The 17,057-nt window shown below is 37.8% G+C and overlaps 1 protein-coding gene across 2 annotated transcripts in view; it reads left to right on the forward strand.

The window, feature by feature from the left end:
- SYNPO2 (synaptopodin 2) overlaps positions 1-16,246 on the forward strand; it is a 90,351-nt gene extending 74,105 nt beyond the window's left edge. The window contains exon 5 of one of the 2 annotated variants that reach the window (XM_059826785.1): positions 15,697-16,246. In XM_059826785.1, the coding sequence (XP_059682768.1) occupies positions 15,697-16,246 (550 nt within the window). Of the gene's footprint in view, positions 1-15,688 lie in introns of both variants that reach the window. The other variant, XM_009813238.2, reaches the window with a different exon arrangement.
- The last annotated feature ends 811 nt before the right edge of the window (positions 16,247-17,057 follow it).

The following is a 17,057-nucleotide window of genomic DNA, read 5'->3' on the forward strand; positions in this document are numbered from 1 at the left end:
GTAAGCAGTCCTGTTAACATCAGCAGTGCTAGGTCTGAAACAAGGTGTTGTTTCACACAAATAAGGGTATCAAAATTCATCCCAAGTGTGAAGCTAAAGATTAAAGCATCACTCTGTGAATAAAGGTGGCAGAATCTGTTGCTATATTTGTTTAAACTACCATTCAGCTACCTACAGACCAGATTATCAATCTTTTATATCATAGGGATTTTAGTAGAACTATGTATCTTGATGAAGAAAACATTCCCCAGTATGAACAAAATCTCCTTAGTTTGGTCCCATGATGGTAACTCAAACTGCAATCAAAGAATGCATTGGGAAGAATGCATTTGGTTGTACATGCAAAAAACAGGCTGGAATCAAAGTCTAATCAAGCCAATAAAAATCACTCCTTTGAAACCACTCCAAAATCCTACTCTCCCCTTTAAATTTTGGATTGGGATACTGACTGCATTAGAAGAAAATGACCAAGTGATCCATCTCCCCCTTAAAATTCAGTAGAATGATGGGAAATTTTGAAAAAAAAAAAATCAGTTTGGAAAACTCAAGAAATAATTACACTGCATTTACCTGGAAATAGAAAGTAGCAATATTTTAACCCTTTGGAGATCTCCCTTCTATCTGATTTCCACTGTCAATATCTGTATTTTTCTTCTATCATTAAACTTGTGCCTTTCCTCTCTTCCTGTTTGGGGTTTTTTTTTCTTTGGTTTGGTTGCTACTTTTTTGTTTCACTTATATGTGCAGACTGACAGTATATTTTAGGGGAAATCTATTTTCTCTGCTATCCTGTTAACATGAAATCTCCTCCCTCTTCTCCGCTCCCCCTTCCTCCTCTTCCTCTTCCCCTTCCCTTCTCTTTCCTCTTCCCTTCTTCTCCTCTAGTAAAAGTTTTATCTGAAGTTGCCTACACTATTTTAGGTAGAAATTCAAGACACTAGTATCTACTTGGTATAAAGATACCCTACCAAAGATAAGTAGTACTGCTAGAGAGATACACAGAAATCCAGTCAGCCTCACATTGCCTTACACGTTTTGACTTACAGTCTCCTCCTGTAAAATAGATCTGTAAATTAGAATCACACTTCTGTACTTGTTCACCCTACCACCCCAAGAACAGCCGTTTTGTACTTCCACCACACGTGTTGATGTTGATGCAAGATACAGCAGCTTACACAGCATGGCCACCAGTTCGTATCAGGCTCAGGTCCAGAACTTTTGGTCACCAGCTACTGAGTATCCCGTGTGAAATATGGGGCTTACTGAAATCTAACTTCTAGCATATACATGCCTATATGGCACACCACTTTCCAAGTAGGAAATAATAAGCATTATTATTCTAATATCAGCAGAAGAAACAAGAGGTAAAGTTGGGATATATTCTCATGCAAAGGAAATCAGCTCTCCAGAAAGACAGAAGTCAAGTTAATAGGAGCTAGAGGAGAGCTGTGGACTGAAACAGAACATTTCAGTTTCCTGAGTCATCTGTCTAGAACTAAATTCACCTGAAAGACAGAAATGCGTAATTGTCATCTTTAAAATCATTTTGTTATTTCTTTCATTTTCAGCACAACCCTAAAGTTCACTTACGAAGTCAACTAAATCATATGCATGTTTACAGCAAAAAGCAAAAAGTCAGCTTCTGTGATAGCAATATAAAACAAAACTATTAGCCTACCTTCTTATTACTTTGTCCAAAAGAAAAAGGAGTGCATCCTTGCTGAAAATTGGCATTTTGATCACACTTGGATTTTTTGCTGTTATGCAAATACAAGTATTTCATACGGCCTATAGCAATGACAGAAGGATTTTTTAAAGCACCAATAAGAGTTAAAAGCAAAAGCCCCAGTGACGCTAGTCCTCTTAACTCAGCTAAGATCTTTTGAAAATCCCATTCAAAGTCCAACTCTGAATTCAATTTCATATATACACATCATTCTACATGCGTAGTTCTTGGATCCAGCTTGGCTTCAAGACTCTTTTTACTAATCAGGTAAGTCTGTAATTCTTATTAATATTTCAGAAGACTAGCCTACTTAAAGTAACAGTTGTATCCAAAAATGTACTCTCTTGTGAAGCAGATATTTAGAGGAAGGTTGAGCTGTTCGTTGTCATGGGTCCAAATTAAAAGCTAACAATGATGTCAAACATAGCTGAAATGTCAAGAAAATTAATGGTTTGTGTAGAGAGGAGCCATCTGAAATTTCACTTTGAAAGGGCAGTGAGCTTTTGTAAATGGTTTTCTGAAAAAGCTATTAGAATTATTTTAATATAATACGACAAGGCTACCGAGATGCAATTGTTATGTTTACTATGTGAGCATATGTAACAGTGAATTTTAGGCCACCCCTAATAACAATACTTCCAGTATGTTCACATTAAAAGAGGAATTTAAATGTTTTATGTCGGTTTTAGCACATTTAATTATAGCACATACTGGAGGTATTATACTGCATCAGTTTGGATCTCACATTCTAGACAGCCTTTTCATGAAAACAGCAACCTCAAGCAAGGGCTTATATACTTTCAATTTTTGATTCAGTTATAAACCTCTTGTTATAAAACCTGAATTGAAATGTTTTCTTTTGGACATAAGTAGCTTTTAGAAGAAAAGTTAAAATTTCTGTTGCAGAAATAAAAGACAAAATTTAGTTCTTGAACAAAGAACCGCTTAACTTCTCCCCCCGTCTCTAGGGGAACCACTCTTACCATGCTCCTGCTCAGCAAAAGATAACGTATTATGAAACAAACAGAAAGATATTTCAATGACTTTTGTCTGTAGGAACATTCACATTGTAAACATTACCATCTCTTACATGTAAGCCTCATTCTTTTGCCTTCTGCTCTTTTATGGAAGAAATAATTTTGCCAGTGTCCTAAGATATATGACAATATCCAGTGACAATAAGCTGCTTGGTTCCAAAAGCACCTGGCTGATGGCGTGGGACTTTATAGTACACTCATATCAAGACTTGCAGCAGGGAAGGCCCACTACTGTTCTAGACACACTGACAATTCACTTGGAGATCAAGCCAATGCCATTTTGAGATCAGCCACCAAAAGGAGGTTTTACTTAATTTTTGTCTGAAGTCTTCTTGCACTGACCCCAATTTTATACACCTAGTTTTATTTTATTTTGTATACCTAATTTTATTTTGTATGAGACATTCAAGAGTCAAGACACAAAATCAGCCCTAAAACTGCTGTCACCATTTTGCTGTCACCACAGCAATCATGTGGCAATGAGTTTATTTTCTTTTTGGCATAGTGCTGTTATTATTCACACTTAACTGAATGTTCATAATTGACACATATTTGTATTTGAAGTAAAGGAATACTAAGAGGTTGAGGTATCAGCAGGCTCCAAAAATTAGGAAGTGAGGGGCTGGTGTGCGGTTCAGATAGGAAAATTAGTGCTAAAAGGCAGAGCAGCAATTTTGAGAGAAAAAACTGCTAGGATTAGAGGGAGCCAAGCAGTGGGGAGAAAACTCCAGAAAAAAAGCAGAGACTGCACAGGATAAAATACGTATCAGAGGATCATGAAATACTGAAGGTACAAGAGAAGAAAACAATCAGCAAGAAGGGTTTATTCTGCACAGAGATAGCTGACTATTTCCAGCCTTTTGTTGAAATTTTCTAGACTTTTCTTGGGTGACAGGGTGCACACATCACTGGACGTGATTTTTTTCCTCTACTATTTACAAAAAGATACTGTGAAAGAACCGAAATGCTAATACCCAGCAAAAAGAAAAAAAGTGAGCTTTAAAACAAAGCAGGGCCTATCAATAGACTATTGTTCTGACAGACAACAGATCTACAAACATATTATCCTAGATAGCTCCTATACACGAGAGTTTTCGGAAGTGCTAAGGTGAACTCTGATAAAAGATTATAAGCAATTATAATGAGAACTTCACACCAGATGATGTGATCTGGGAGGAGCCCTGTTTATCAAGTATCCAGGATGACACCTCAACAAAGGACCAGCCTTACCACCATGCTCTGCTGCTCCAGCGTCTCTGCGGGGAATCCTCTGTACACTATGAGGTAGGGAAATACCAGTGAAATGATGGCACTCTTCGCAACTAACAATTTGCAAAATCTTTCTCCTCTCTTTTTCCAGGATCTTTTTCCAGATTTTGTAGCTTTAAGAGTAAAAAACGATTGGTTCTAAAAAGATCCACTCTTCCAGTCTTGCCTTTTTAACAAAACATGATACAACTTTCTTTGCCTGAAGTCAAACACCCAGGATTTCATTGATCGCTTTGGCAGTTCGGCATGGCAAGTGCAAATCTTAATTATACAGCTTGGCATAATGTTATTTTATAATGAGTCTACTCAGCTTGAAATAGAAATGTTATACAAAGAAGAAATTTGACGAGATCTTCAAGAACCTGTGGATTCAGCAGCTCTGAATTACTCGCTGCTGGTAGATGTCTTGGGAAAATACGCGAGCCTGATAATTTCATAGCACACTTGGTGCCACCGTCACAACTTCAGAGTACCCATGACAATGACTGTTCTTACTTTATAGTAAACATTACCTTTGCATGTGATTACATAAGGGAGGAGTTGGAATCACTCGAGAGCTATGTTTGACAAGTGCTTTTCAGGCTGGTTGCTTACTACAGGAAGCACTTTAGGTTTTTTATCAAATGATTTAAAAAGTAGGAAAAATCCTGAAGCTCTGTGAAATACTATGTTGGAAGGATCTCTACAGAAGCAGATGAACTCTACAAGCTTAGACTAACCGTATGATGATATTTCCATGGTTTTAACATTTGCTTCCTTGAGTAAGGCAGGCAAAGACTTTCTTTATACAGCGTGCTAATCAAGTCTCCTGTTATCCTCCTCAGTCTTCAAAGGAAAAAAATCTATTCCTGTTTGTAGCGATCTTGACAAACTGTTTTTAATTTCAGTGCATGTGAAACCTGCACAAGCTTCTGTGGTAATGTGTTACAGTAACTGCACAGTCCCTTAGGCTGAGGAAACTCAGCTATGAGAAAAATAACTTACTGATTACAGATGCTCAATTACAAATTACTCAGTGCTTACAGATTGACTACCTGGATGAAGGCTTCCTGTGCGGGGTAATCAATATAACAATAGGAAGTGTTTTCAAACAAGAATCCTTGATTCTTTTGTATGTCTTTAAGACAGACATCTTTAAAAAGAGATCATAATTCCAGGCAATTGAAAGATAAGCTGCTCTGAAAGTAACCAGGTCATTTCTAAACAGGTGTAAAGACTAAACTGTTGAACAGATGGAGTGCTTCTCTTGATGCTACCATCTATATCTGAAACAATAGATTTTAACTGATTTAAGAAATCCACAGCAAACAGAAGAAAAGAAGGAACATTACAGAAATGAAATATACTCCCAATCACTGTAACGCATGTTGGATTACAAAGGGTGACGTGGAGCACAACACTCACTGATTTCAGTATGAGCTTTAACTGATTGCAAAGCAAAGAATTCAGTACATTTCTATTAGAAGCAAAAGTTTCCATACAATAAAGACCTATGGAAAAATATTCTCAATTTTTTAAAGAAAGTTTTTGCAAAAAACCCCCTTTTTTAAAAAAAAAAGTCAATAACTGATAGTGATTTTTTCTTTGATCTGTGAGAGTGCTACTTCTTATAGTCTCACTGTGCAGGTTATTGTTGGTACACGGCTTTATACTGTGAACATAAGCAAAGCATGGGCATCTGGGTACACTTAGTTTTCTTCCTAAAGTCTTGGTAATTTTCCCACATCAGGCTTATAACTTAAAAGTGGAACCTATGCAGGTGACAAGAAAACCTCAAAAGATATTTCTGCCAGTCCTAGCCATGCTACCTGAGTATCTTTTATGAACCAAACTGGGCTGTAAGTTTCTTCAGAAAAGGTTTCCACATATTTCCCTGCTGCTTGTTTCGCTGATGTCAGAAAGTGCAAAGGTGTGACAAATGAGAAAAAAAAATTCATGATGGTATTCCATTAAAAATTCAAAAGATTATACAAAACGAGAGGCAGGAACCTAACTTCTTATGGTAATGTAAATCTACGCCTGAACTGTACTCTGTTGCACAGCTGTGAGCATTTCCGATGTACAAAATTATAAACTTTTCTCATCCTAAGATTACTTTCAGAGAGGTGTTTTGTTAGAGAAACTTGACAGACTTGGTACTGCTACAGGAACAGTACTGAAGCAAGCACCTGATGCTGTGTATATATAGTTATGAAAAACCAATGTTAAACACTACTGTTTGGATTACAATATGAGGCACTTGGAATTAATGTTGTCTGTATCAGCTTAATCCAACCCCCTTGGGCGTTTGTGTGGCCAAAACATCTGTAATCATGTTATCATCTGCTATTTTTTTCTGTAGGACTCCAGCCTCAATTGAGGACACAGAATGGTATTGCTCATCTGACAAATAGCTCTTTACTCTTTTGGTTTGACATTATTGTTCCGTGCTTAGCACCATTCCTTATTTAATGTACACGCATCAAAGTGTGCTCTTCGTGCAGAATTATTTCCTCATAGATTTTTTTTGTTAGAATACAAGTCATTCAGAAGCCATAGTTCATTTTTACACTATTGCATTCTACAGATGAGTGAATAATGCATGAAGTTTGTGGCACTGATACTAGGACACTCAGTAGCCTTGGGTGTCCAGTTCAAGACACCTAGCATCTTCAGAGTCCAGTAGCATATGAACTAGTTATCTATGCAGCATATGAACTGTATCAAAGTATGTGATCCTTAACGTCAGTCTGTGAGTGTTAACAGATAGCAGGTCTCCAGGTGGAAGCCCAGAAAGGGGATCCTCAGGACCAGCTATGAAATCCAACCAGTGAAAGCACCTTTTGCACATTATACTCCTTTGCTATAGAACCCTAGTATTTCCTAAATGAAGCCCTGAAATGGCACTGGATGGGGCAGAAGTCCTGAAATCTAACCAAAATGCATAGGCACTGGGCAATGATGCTTGCATTGCATAGCTTTTGAGTACCTGACCTTCCAACTTCACTAGCATCGCTTCAAGGTAGCTTTGTGTGTTTAAGACCCAGGGGTTTTCCAAGAAAAACAAACCAAACCCTGGAATACTATCATGTAGCGTACTGTAACCAACAGGTTCCTCCACCGTGGCTTGAACCACCATAGACAACTGCCATCATGCTGCTGGCAGTAAACGCATGTTGACATCCTGCCTGTGGATCAGCACTGGGAGGATGACACAGGTTTCCAACAGGGCTTCAGAGTCTTCTGACAGAAGAGAGACTGTGGAAGGACAAACTACATCCCTGTGGAGAAGAAATTTCCCTGGAACTCTGAAGGAAAATATACAGTAGCGGGCACAGGTTCTTTTCCCCAGATGTACCTTCCTTGCTCCATTTCTTCACCTTTTTCTTCTCCTGGTCTCCTCATCATAGCCTCATTGCAAGCTACACAGGTCAATTTTCCATTCCTTAAGCTTCTCATCCAAGCTCAGGAACCTTGGCTATAAGGTCCTAGCCTCATCACTCTCCAACCCAGTGCTGAATACAGATTTTCCTTCTGTATCGAGTATTACCAGCTCTTGGTTTTGCTTTGTCCAGTCTCTTCTCTGCCCTTCCCTCGTCTGTTTCTTCTACCCTGTCGAAAGTCTGCTTCTTGCCCCCCTGTATTTAAATGAGATGTTCTCCCCTTTGAGGCCGCTTGGGCCCTGACAGGAGGTCTTGGGCTCTGCCAAGGGGCAGCTGTGCTCTGCAGCGCATCTCAGTCAGATCAGTGAGTGTGCAGCCTCAGGTCTGGACCTGATGGTGGGAAGAGACACGGGTAGGCACCGTACGCCTGTATGCACTACTTTTCTGTGAATGAAAACCCATCTGTGCAGCCAGCGCCCCAGCTGTGGAACACCCCAGCGACTTCTCCAGCCTGTGGGGGTACCCATAGCCTGCAGTTTAGATAGGCAGAGAAAGCACAAGGACAGTGTCCTTGTTCTCCTGTGTGGTGCCCAAAGACATTGCAGCCTACAGCAGCTTAGGTCTGTAATAATGAATAAAATCCTGCTGCCTAACAGAATATTATTGCTACTGACAGAGTCCTCAGGGATTAGCTGTAAAAAGGAAGTGCTCCTATTGAGCCTATAAAAGGCTCTCAGCTTGAATATACATGGGCAAGTTTGCATGGAAATATGAGACACTTCAGATACAAAGATTAGTCTCAAACCAGTTCTAAAGCATGTAGTGGCACCACTTTTCAAAGAAAAGGATGCTAGAATTTTTTGTCATTGACATGTATTTTTCCCTACTCTCACTCTTTGATACGGTTGAACTATATAGGTTCATTTGGTTGAAATGCATCTCAAATGGTTGGATCATTTGTGATGAAGTCAGTAAGAAAAACCCAAACAACAAAGGCTGAAAATTTCAGTTTAAAGATTTGATAAGAAAATTATAAGTAACTGGATAATTTATATTTTAGTTTGCATATGTTCAGCAACAATAGTGCCACCATCTTCAAATATTACAATACAATTTTTATTTATTTTCTTTGATTTTAGAAAAAAAAATCATTAGCCTTTACTTTATATCAACTTAAACCCGCTTCATTGTACAAAATAGCAAGATCAGAAACTAGGACCGATTTTGCACTTGTTTTTCAAATGTTCATTCACAAGGCTTCATCTTCTAAGATCTTCCCCTAAGCTGTGTAATATAAAAGTCCAGAAGGTGGCAGCAAATATTCTTCCTTACAAGAAATAAACTGTATTCCAAGGAAATCTAAGATGCCTATGGCCAAAAAAGTTTCAGCCATTTGCTTTTCATAGGCATAACTCTATTGTATTTTGATAATCGTATTATGGAAAAAGATTAAATGATAATGATTTTCTTTCATTTACACAGATGCAAACTGAGCTGAGTAACTAATTTGTGACAGGTTAGCAGCACTCTTGTGTTTCTTTTCCACATAGGCATTTTGCAGTAGTGAAGGCCTAATTCTAATACCTGACTTTTCTTTTCTACCATTACTTGACAACTAAGAAGGACTTGTCAAAAGCAGAATTTGTCACAAAGCTTATATAAGATGGTTGACAGTAACTGTTTCATTAGTTTGTATACTAATGATGAAAACAAGATTATTCTCACCTGAAAGAATACCACAGTTATAAACAATCTAAACTTAGAATAAATTAGGTTCCAGTTCTGAAATTCCCTATAAATTTTTGAAAGGAAGCCCTGACAAGACAGCTTTGAGGAAGTCAGGACCAGACATGAACTATGTGATTCTAATCTATTACCAGTCTCAGTACAGCCACTGACAAGGCTTTCATTGTTAGACAGGTAAGATTCCCTGCCTCTCCAGCCATTAGTATCCCCATTAACCAAAATGCTGCATTCCAATTTTAGCCTGCTATAAATTATTTCCAGAGTTTCAAATAAATACGATTTTTCAATTTTATTTCAAAATTCTTTGTATTCATATCGTAAAATACCTGTAGCATTTACTCCAGGGCTGGCAGCATTTCAGGCAGAAATTATTTTTTCACTGCATAAAGTTTAAATCGTAAATGGTTTGGGATGAAAAAAGCTATAATAAGATTAACAATATGTCTCCCTTCTATATGCAGTTCAGTTTAAAAATCTGAAGTGCTTGCTTTAGGTTTAAAAAAAATGGGAAGAAGGAAAGAATTAAAAGGCATAAAAATCAAGTCTTATTTATTTTGTCCTACCATTTTCTCAGTGGTTTGGTCTCTACCTGCAGTAGCCATTATAAGCCCATAGAAAGCAAAATGAGAAATGCATCACTCGGTTTTTTATAAAGACAGAGTCATTTTTTGAGATAGTACAATTGTTTTATCTACTTCCTCCTCCTTTGTCTCCTTTGTGTGTAAACATTAGCCAGGCGCTAATGTTAACACATATTTGAACATGCTTTGATATGGGATTAAGGACCAGGACTACAATGAAAAGGTAAAAATAAAACTGCCTTAATGACTTAAGACACCTAGGTCAATTTTTCCCAAGTGACTTAATCAGGTTGGAGTCTATGTTGCAGAGCGTTTCACTGGACTATTAAGAGTCCAACCTACTTTGGAAAATAGAACTCTTGACTTTTTTTGAAAATGTAAAATATGTCTCATTAACTGGTGAAAAGGCAGTTTCAGCATGTAAACATATGAACAGTTTTCAGTTATTAAGGAGATGTGCCACCTGAGACAGAAAAACAGTTATTGTGAAATCATTTCACTAAGTAGTATTTTACATTCCCATCTGGTCTGTAAAATGAAAAATACCTTTCTGACTCTCGCCTTTAAAATCTGCACTATTTTATGAAACTAAGTATTGCTCCTTTTGTCTTTCAACTTTTCAATTATCAAGAAATTTGAAATAGCAGTAAGTTCCAAATAACTGACTTTTCTGGACTATTGTTTTAGGCATTATTGAATCAAATGTACACATTCACACTCCTTCTACTTACTTTAAATAGATCTACACATGCATACACCTTCTATAAGTAAGTACTGTGTTTACATTCATTTACTTACATACTGAAATAGTTTATTTTGGAAGTAGTATTACATTCGGTTTAGTTTAGTTTATATTAATACACAGCTTATAAATATCAAAGATGCCTGTGGTATGTGTTTGTTTCATTGACCAGTTTATAAATAGTTTGCATTTTTAAAATCAATATTAATCTAAACCTAAATTTTAATGTGTTTGCATAGACACCTGAGCCAGGCAGCAGATGTTGTTAGGATTCTATGATTGCAATGGACAGCTCTGAACTGCCTTTCCTCTTCTCAACATCTAAGAACCACTTTCCCTTCAATAACTATTGTAGAAAAGATCCTTCCCTCTGAAAATGTTCACACGAGGCAATGGAAGAAAGCAAATTAATCACTGTATAGGGTTCTGGTTTGTTTTGCAGCGTAATACTTCAAGTGCTGGTATGGTATAACGAATATTTTACAACAAGATTACAGTAATACAATATATGATAATGTAATAATTTTGGTAGCATATCACTCTTCTTTCCCTTCTCCCTCGATTTCTGGGAAGAAGAACAGAAAACCTCTAATTCTCTTTTTATGATCTTCTTATCGCTTAAGGGAGACAGAGGGTAGAATAATTATTCTCTATTTGCACTTCATATTTCCCACTGTCTCACTTATGATTTGGGGTTTGTGCATTCTTTTTAGTACATGCTTGTCGAAAGAGGTATCTCCAAGTATTAAATATGAAGGGAAAATAATAGAAAGTATCACTACGTCTGGCTGCTGCTGTCCAGCAAATGAATGATGAATTCTAGTGACTAAATGTTGCCTTCATTCCAAAGTTTGTGTTTGTTAGTTTGAAGGGGCTGAACACCAAAGCAGTGACGGAAATGAGTATATGAATATCAAATACAGACCTGCTTTGAATTTAGAAATGTTCAGACCTTAGACTTTCAGTCTAGGAACACCGCTACCAATAATAAAAATTAACTGCAATGAAAACAAAGCAATATTGATCATCTCTCAGTTCCTGCCTTTGAGATACACTTACATTTTAGCAAAATCATACAAGTGCTTAAAACCCATTTACCACAAAGTGTGAAAAAATATTACATATTCTGAAGCCAAAGGTTATTCAATTTCAGAATAAAGTTGGAGTAGATAGAAATATTCTATTTTTAACTCAATAATTATTGCAAAAGTATGTCACTATGAAATGGATAAAAATCTGCTGTGCAGGGTGCTGTTGGATTGCTTTTATTACAACAGATGCTACCATAACAATCTTAGCAGTCAGTAGGCTTAGAGACTGAATTCCTCCTCCTTAAGGTAAACACTGAGGCATGATGGCATACTGCACATAACTGATGCATTTACTGTATTTCTTCCATGGGTGATGAAAGAAATTCAATAATTCTCTGTGAAACAGACATGAAAATTAGAAAAATATTGCCCTGAATTGAAAGGGTTATAAGTGCTTCAAGTTGCAGCCACTTTACAAAATGTAGTAGAATTGTTTCAGGCCAAACCTGATTATTTAATTTTCCTAGATTTATTCAAAATAAAATTAATATAAAATTTTGTTTCCTTCTCTCTGAGCTTATGGGAATGTACATGATGATGACAACTGCTATTTATTTTAGGAAGAATGTAATTCAAAATAACTAAGGCTTACTTTAGACAAATATATTTTCACCTTCTTGGATCTTCTGAGTCTTCAAACCCTCTTCTGCCCACCTTTAGCATAGTTATGACTTTTCCTCTTTGGGAAATGTAGAGAATTCAGCCAGCTTCTTCTATCAATAGCCTCTTCCTTCAAAAATTATTGGTCCACTCTTCCTCTCCATCAAAAGCCAGACAGCCAAACACAACATTATAACTGGAAGTTAGTAAGTAAGTGGGGCTCTCTCTTAACTTTTTCCTCAAATTCCTTCAGACCCTTATGGAATGGACAAAGTTCTTCCCATATACTTCCGCCTTTTTCCAGGTACATCATCTGAACTCTATTTGCCCTCGCAGATTTTGTCCTCTTACAATCCAAAAAGGTAACTGTTAGTTAAAAACACACATTGTTCAGCCCTTCCTTCATGGAAGGAGAGCTTAATCCTCACTTGACCAAATCTAGAGGAAATAGATACGCAATTTCATATTTTAGAATTTTAAAGTTAAAAGCCAGCCTGCTATCAGAACTGTATCTACATACAAGCTACCAAGTGGGAAAGGAGAAGAATTTGACTGGTCTGGGAATATCAAAACGGGACCAAGTATGCTAAAGAACTGTCTACAGATGAGAATCATTCAGCTGACAGTACCAGAGTTTGACAGTTTGATCTTGCAACAGGAACTTTGTTGCTGTGATTTGGATGTGGGTTGAACAATCATCCAGAAGGAAGTAATCATTGATTATCTCCAGTGATACAGATCTTACTGAATGTGTTCACTGCACCCAGTGTATCTAGTCTCCAAACGAGATACTTAGCACCTAACAAAGCGGCCACTGGGGCATTCTTTGGATAACCTGGGCTGTTTTTCTGTCAGAATGACATTTCTCAGATGATGGCTATCAAGATGATGTCTAGAAATGTCCATAAATACGCAAGATCCAGGAGAGCAATGAAAAAAAATGCCTAAGCCACTCTGGCAAATTGAAAGCCAGTGCTCTGAAATAGTACTTTGGCCAAATGGACAAGACTTGAAATAACTGCTCTTATCTTGGGGTTCTGAGGTAGAAAAGGAGAATATTTATCAACTTCTAAGGAAGAACTTTTTTCCAGATAAATTGGCACAATCTCTCACTGGCCAGGTAAATTGTTACAGTTGCTGCAGGTTACCTGGTAGTCTGTAAATCAAATTCCATTGGAAAAATCTATCACAGATGTTTTCATCTAATAGAACGATCACTGGGTAATCCTATTCAGAGCCAAGGAAAGCCATCGTTACATAAAGAAACATTCTTCACCTCATAAGACAGTATGAACTATTTGGATTCTTACCTAGTCATTTTATCCCTGAGAGGCTCACTAAATTTTCTGTCTACTCAGCATAGACAATGTTCCAGAACCCTCCTGAGAGCAGTTAACACAGATAGACTAACTAGGTGGACCTGTCTGATCAACTTTCTCATGCCTCTATAGAACCTTATCTTCTTAGTTTCATGGTTCAGGTTATCAGATTAATGTCTCGTAGAAACTGTATCTCATTTTGCATACTTATTTTGACTTTGCACCTTTTAAAAAGTTTCCTTGCCAATAATTTAAACAAAATGCACTAACCAGGCTTGCTGAATAAGCTCTTTTCCGTGGATTCAGTGAAGAAAGAAACTGCAATACATTTCAGGAAGGAGAAGTATTCTGACTGGCCTATCTGGTTCTGCCACTCATTGGCCTCAAGCATGACCTATTACCTGGACTCTTTCTTTCCAGGTAAGAAAAAGAGTTCCCTCCCGTCAGGTGGACATAGGGAGAAACTTCAATCCATTCTCGACAGTATATAACTTCACCTATGGGAAAAAAAGATTCTGTATTTTCTTTTATTCACTTCCCTTCCAAATGGATAATTCTTGCTTTTTATATGCTACCATCTTAGAGTACTCAGCTGGGATCTGCCTATATGTGATGATCTGATCAGCCACATTTTAATATTCGATCATCTCAAGGTTTAAGTGAGGATTCTTAAAAATCAACTGAGCTAAGTTGCCCAAAATGAATTAATTTCTTCTGGATAGAAGTAGAACCTCATGAAAATTTGCCATAAGTATGTGGGGTAGGATTAATAACGTTGGGGAGTTTCCTCTCTGGAACTGCAAACTGGGAATAGCTGGTCATAGCTAAGAGGTGAAAGGATAGTCCTGTTATAAAGCATTAGTTGTGACACTTGTCAAAACTCTCATTACATAACCTCTGTGTGTCACTCCACACTTTAAGAGATTCAGACTGAGCACCACCAAACGGACTGAAAATAATGAAATCAGTAGTCTCTTCCATCTCTCATATACAAGGCTGATATTAAAACAAAAGCCTGTGTGAAGCAGAGGTCTTTTAAGTTTCTTAAATGCATCAAGATCCTGTGACAGAAAAGCCTATAAAACATGACATTTCTATGTGAATCTTTGCTAGATAAGCTATACCTTATATGATCAGCTACCCATTGGCTGGTATCTAGATCATACTCACAGTATTTTAAGTTTTGGAAGCTAATTAGGAAAAGTAACACAGGCCAATATTGTTTGAATTGAATTCTAGCAAAGCCTCTAGCAAAAGAACTTGGCATTTAAACCTCAGGATATGAATCAACGGGTGTAAATCAATGAGTTTAGGAACCACACGTATAGAGACTACTCGGTAAGAACAATGTAATTTCTCTGTGTAACACAAAGAACACGTCTGGCTTGGGGAAAAGGCTGTACCTGTTTTGTACGCTGCCAAATGACTGTTGCAGCAGAACCTTCTCATGAACACAGTTTCTGTTTCAAAAAGTGCTGCATTAGTAAGAAGATTAGGATTTGTCAAATATGAATGGATTGCTCCTATAAATGGGTCGGAATGTACTGAAATTTTGAGGGCATTGCCTTTTAAAGAAGCCAGGTTAAGTAGCGTCATGTAAGGGTATTAAGTGAATGATTGTGTTAACGTCTTTAGTTTTTTGTGTTCATTTTTGTGCCCTGAAAAAAGTGAAAACTAGGATAAGTCTAATAATTTTAGAGTAAGAAATGCATTTCTTAAAAGGAGATTGCCAAAGATATGTTCTCAGGCAGATGTCCTAGACAGAGACTGTTATAAAATAAATAAGGCTGTGCCTGCGTGTTAGAAAGAATCTTGTCAACACACACAGAACTGTCACAACATGACTTCCTTTTTCATTGTTAAGAATGGTCTTTTCAGAACAAGGCACACTGGCTAAGTAGTGGAAAAGCTGCACAGTTGCTAACGTAATTGTACCTTTTCAGTAAAAGCCTGTCTTTGGTCTATTTACTTTCCTCAAAAATTCAATTTTCTCTGTCTTTGTTCCCATTTCTTTCTCTGCCTCCTTTTTAATACCTCCTCTCTTTCCACTAAATTAAAGTATTAAAGTATTAAAAAGTACCCATAGACATAAAAAGGGATTGCCAGGAAGTCATGTGCTTTCAGGGTCTGTTGTTCCAGTTTGGAAGCAAAGAGACAGGGCTTCCTTTTTTGTTGTTTAATAACTGTAACTATATTTGGTATTTTGTTTTCCTAGGAAAGAAGCAGTGGACGCTCATTATCACTTCCTGGGAGACCTTCCTCATTCATTTCTCGAGCCATGTCTCCTACTTCTCCTCTTATATTTCAGCCTGCCCCTGATTACTTCACCAAGCCAGACGCAGCAGCCGACAGGCCTGGCAAGAGACTGACTCCCTGGGAAGCAGCGGCAAGATCCCCTCTTGGCCTAGTGGATGAAGCTTTTGGGCCCCAAAATATGCAGGAATCCATTGCTGCTAACGTAGTATCAGCTGCTCGCAGGAAAACACTTCCTGAGCCACCAGATGAATGGAAACAAAAAGTTTCTTATGAGCCTCCAACCCCAAGCAGTAGTGTAGGAGGGAAGCAATCGGGTATTATATCACCCCCAAAAAGCTCCCGGTCTGCCCCAAGTGCCACCATGCAGGCTGGCTCTCAGCTGCAGTATGCTTACTGCAGTCAACGGTCCAGAACAGATCCTGACATAATGTCCATGGATTCCAGGTCTGACTGTTGCTTGTCAGCAGCTGATTCAAACTACAATCCGCAGCCAAGGGGATGGAGGCGTCCAACATGAGCAGCTGAAGGGCCTGGCATATCTTCCCTTCTTCCAGCTTTACAAGCCTTAGATTTGAGTTGGAGAAGGAAAGTTTCTTGCTGGCCTGATGATCTCTGAACTAAAGAAATGAGGAGGCAAAATTGAATGGAGCACAGTTTTCACATGACTGCAGGGCTAGCAGCCTCTAGAATAGACTCAGTTTTACACCTAACCTAAGACTGTTCTGTTTGTCAAAAGGCAAAAATACACATTTCTTGGGGTGAGGGGTGGGATGAAAGTGGGGCAACCAATGTGCTCGAAACAACAATCTAGAAAGGATGTAGATGGAGACAGTGCAAGTGCTTGCAGTTAAGCTAATGTGAAAAAAAAACCAAACAGTAAAATAAGGGCATTTTAAAGGTAAGAATTATTTTACAGGATCTTGTAGGTTTTCTGGGTATGTTTGACATCTGGGTTCCAAGGTACTAGATATAACCAGACTTGGGAAAGTTCCAATGGAAGTGGAATACTTGGAAGCACTGGCTTATTTGCCGTATGTTTTCTTTACTGCATTTTTAAAAAGAGCTAAGAACGTAAATCAATGAATATTTTTACTGTGGCAACAGTTAAAATACATCTGTGGTCATGGCACCTGAACCCCTACAACATGTAGATATATGCAATCTTACGGAGTCATCCTTTTCAGATGGATTTCAAGACAGTTTCGATGAAGTCTTACATATTGTAATGAATCAAATAATGTGAACACAGCAGGAGGAAAGGTGTTATTAACAGAGATCAGTACCATGACACTTGAACAACAAAAAGGATGAGGAAAGTATTTAGAGTG

The sequence above is a fragment of the Gavia stellata genome, chromosome 19 (assembly GCF_030936135.1).
Source record: "Gavia stellata isolate bGavSte3 chromosome 19, bGavSte3.hap2, whole genome shotgun sequence".
In the NCBI taxonomy this organism is placed as follows: Eukaryota; Metazoa; Chordata; class Aves; order Gaviiformes; family Gaviidae; genus Gavia; species Gavia stellata.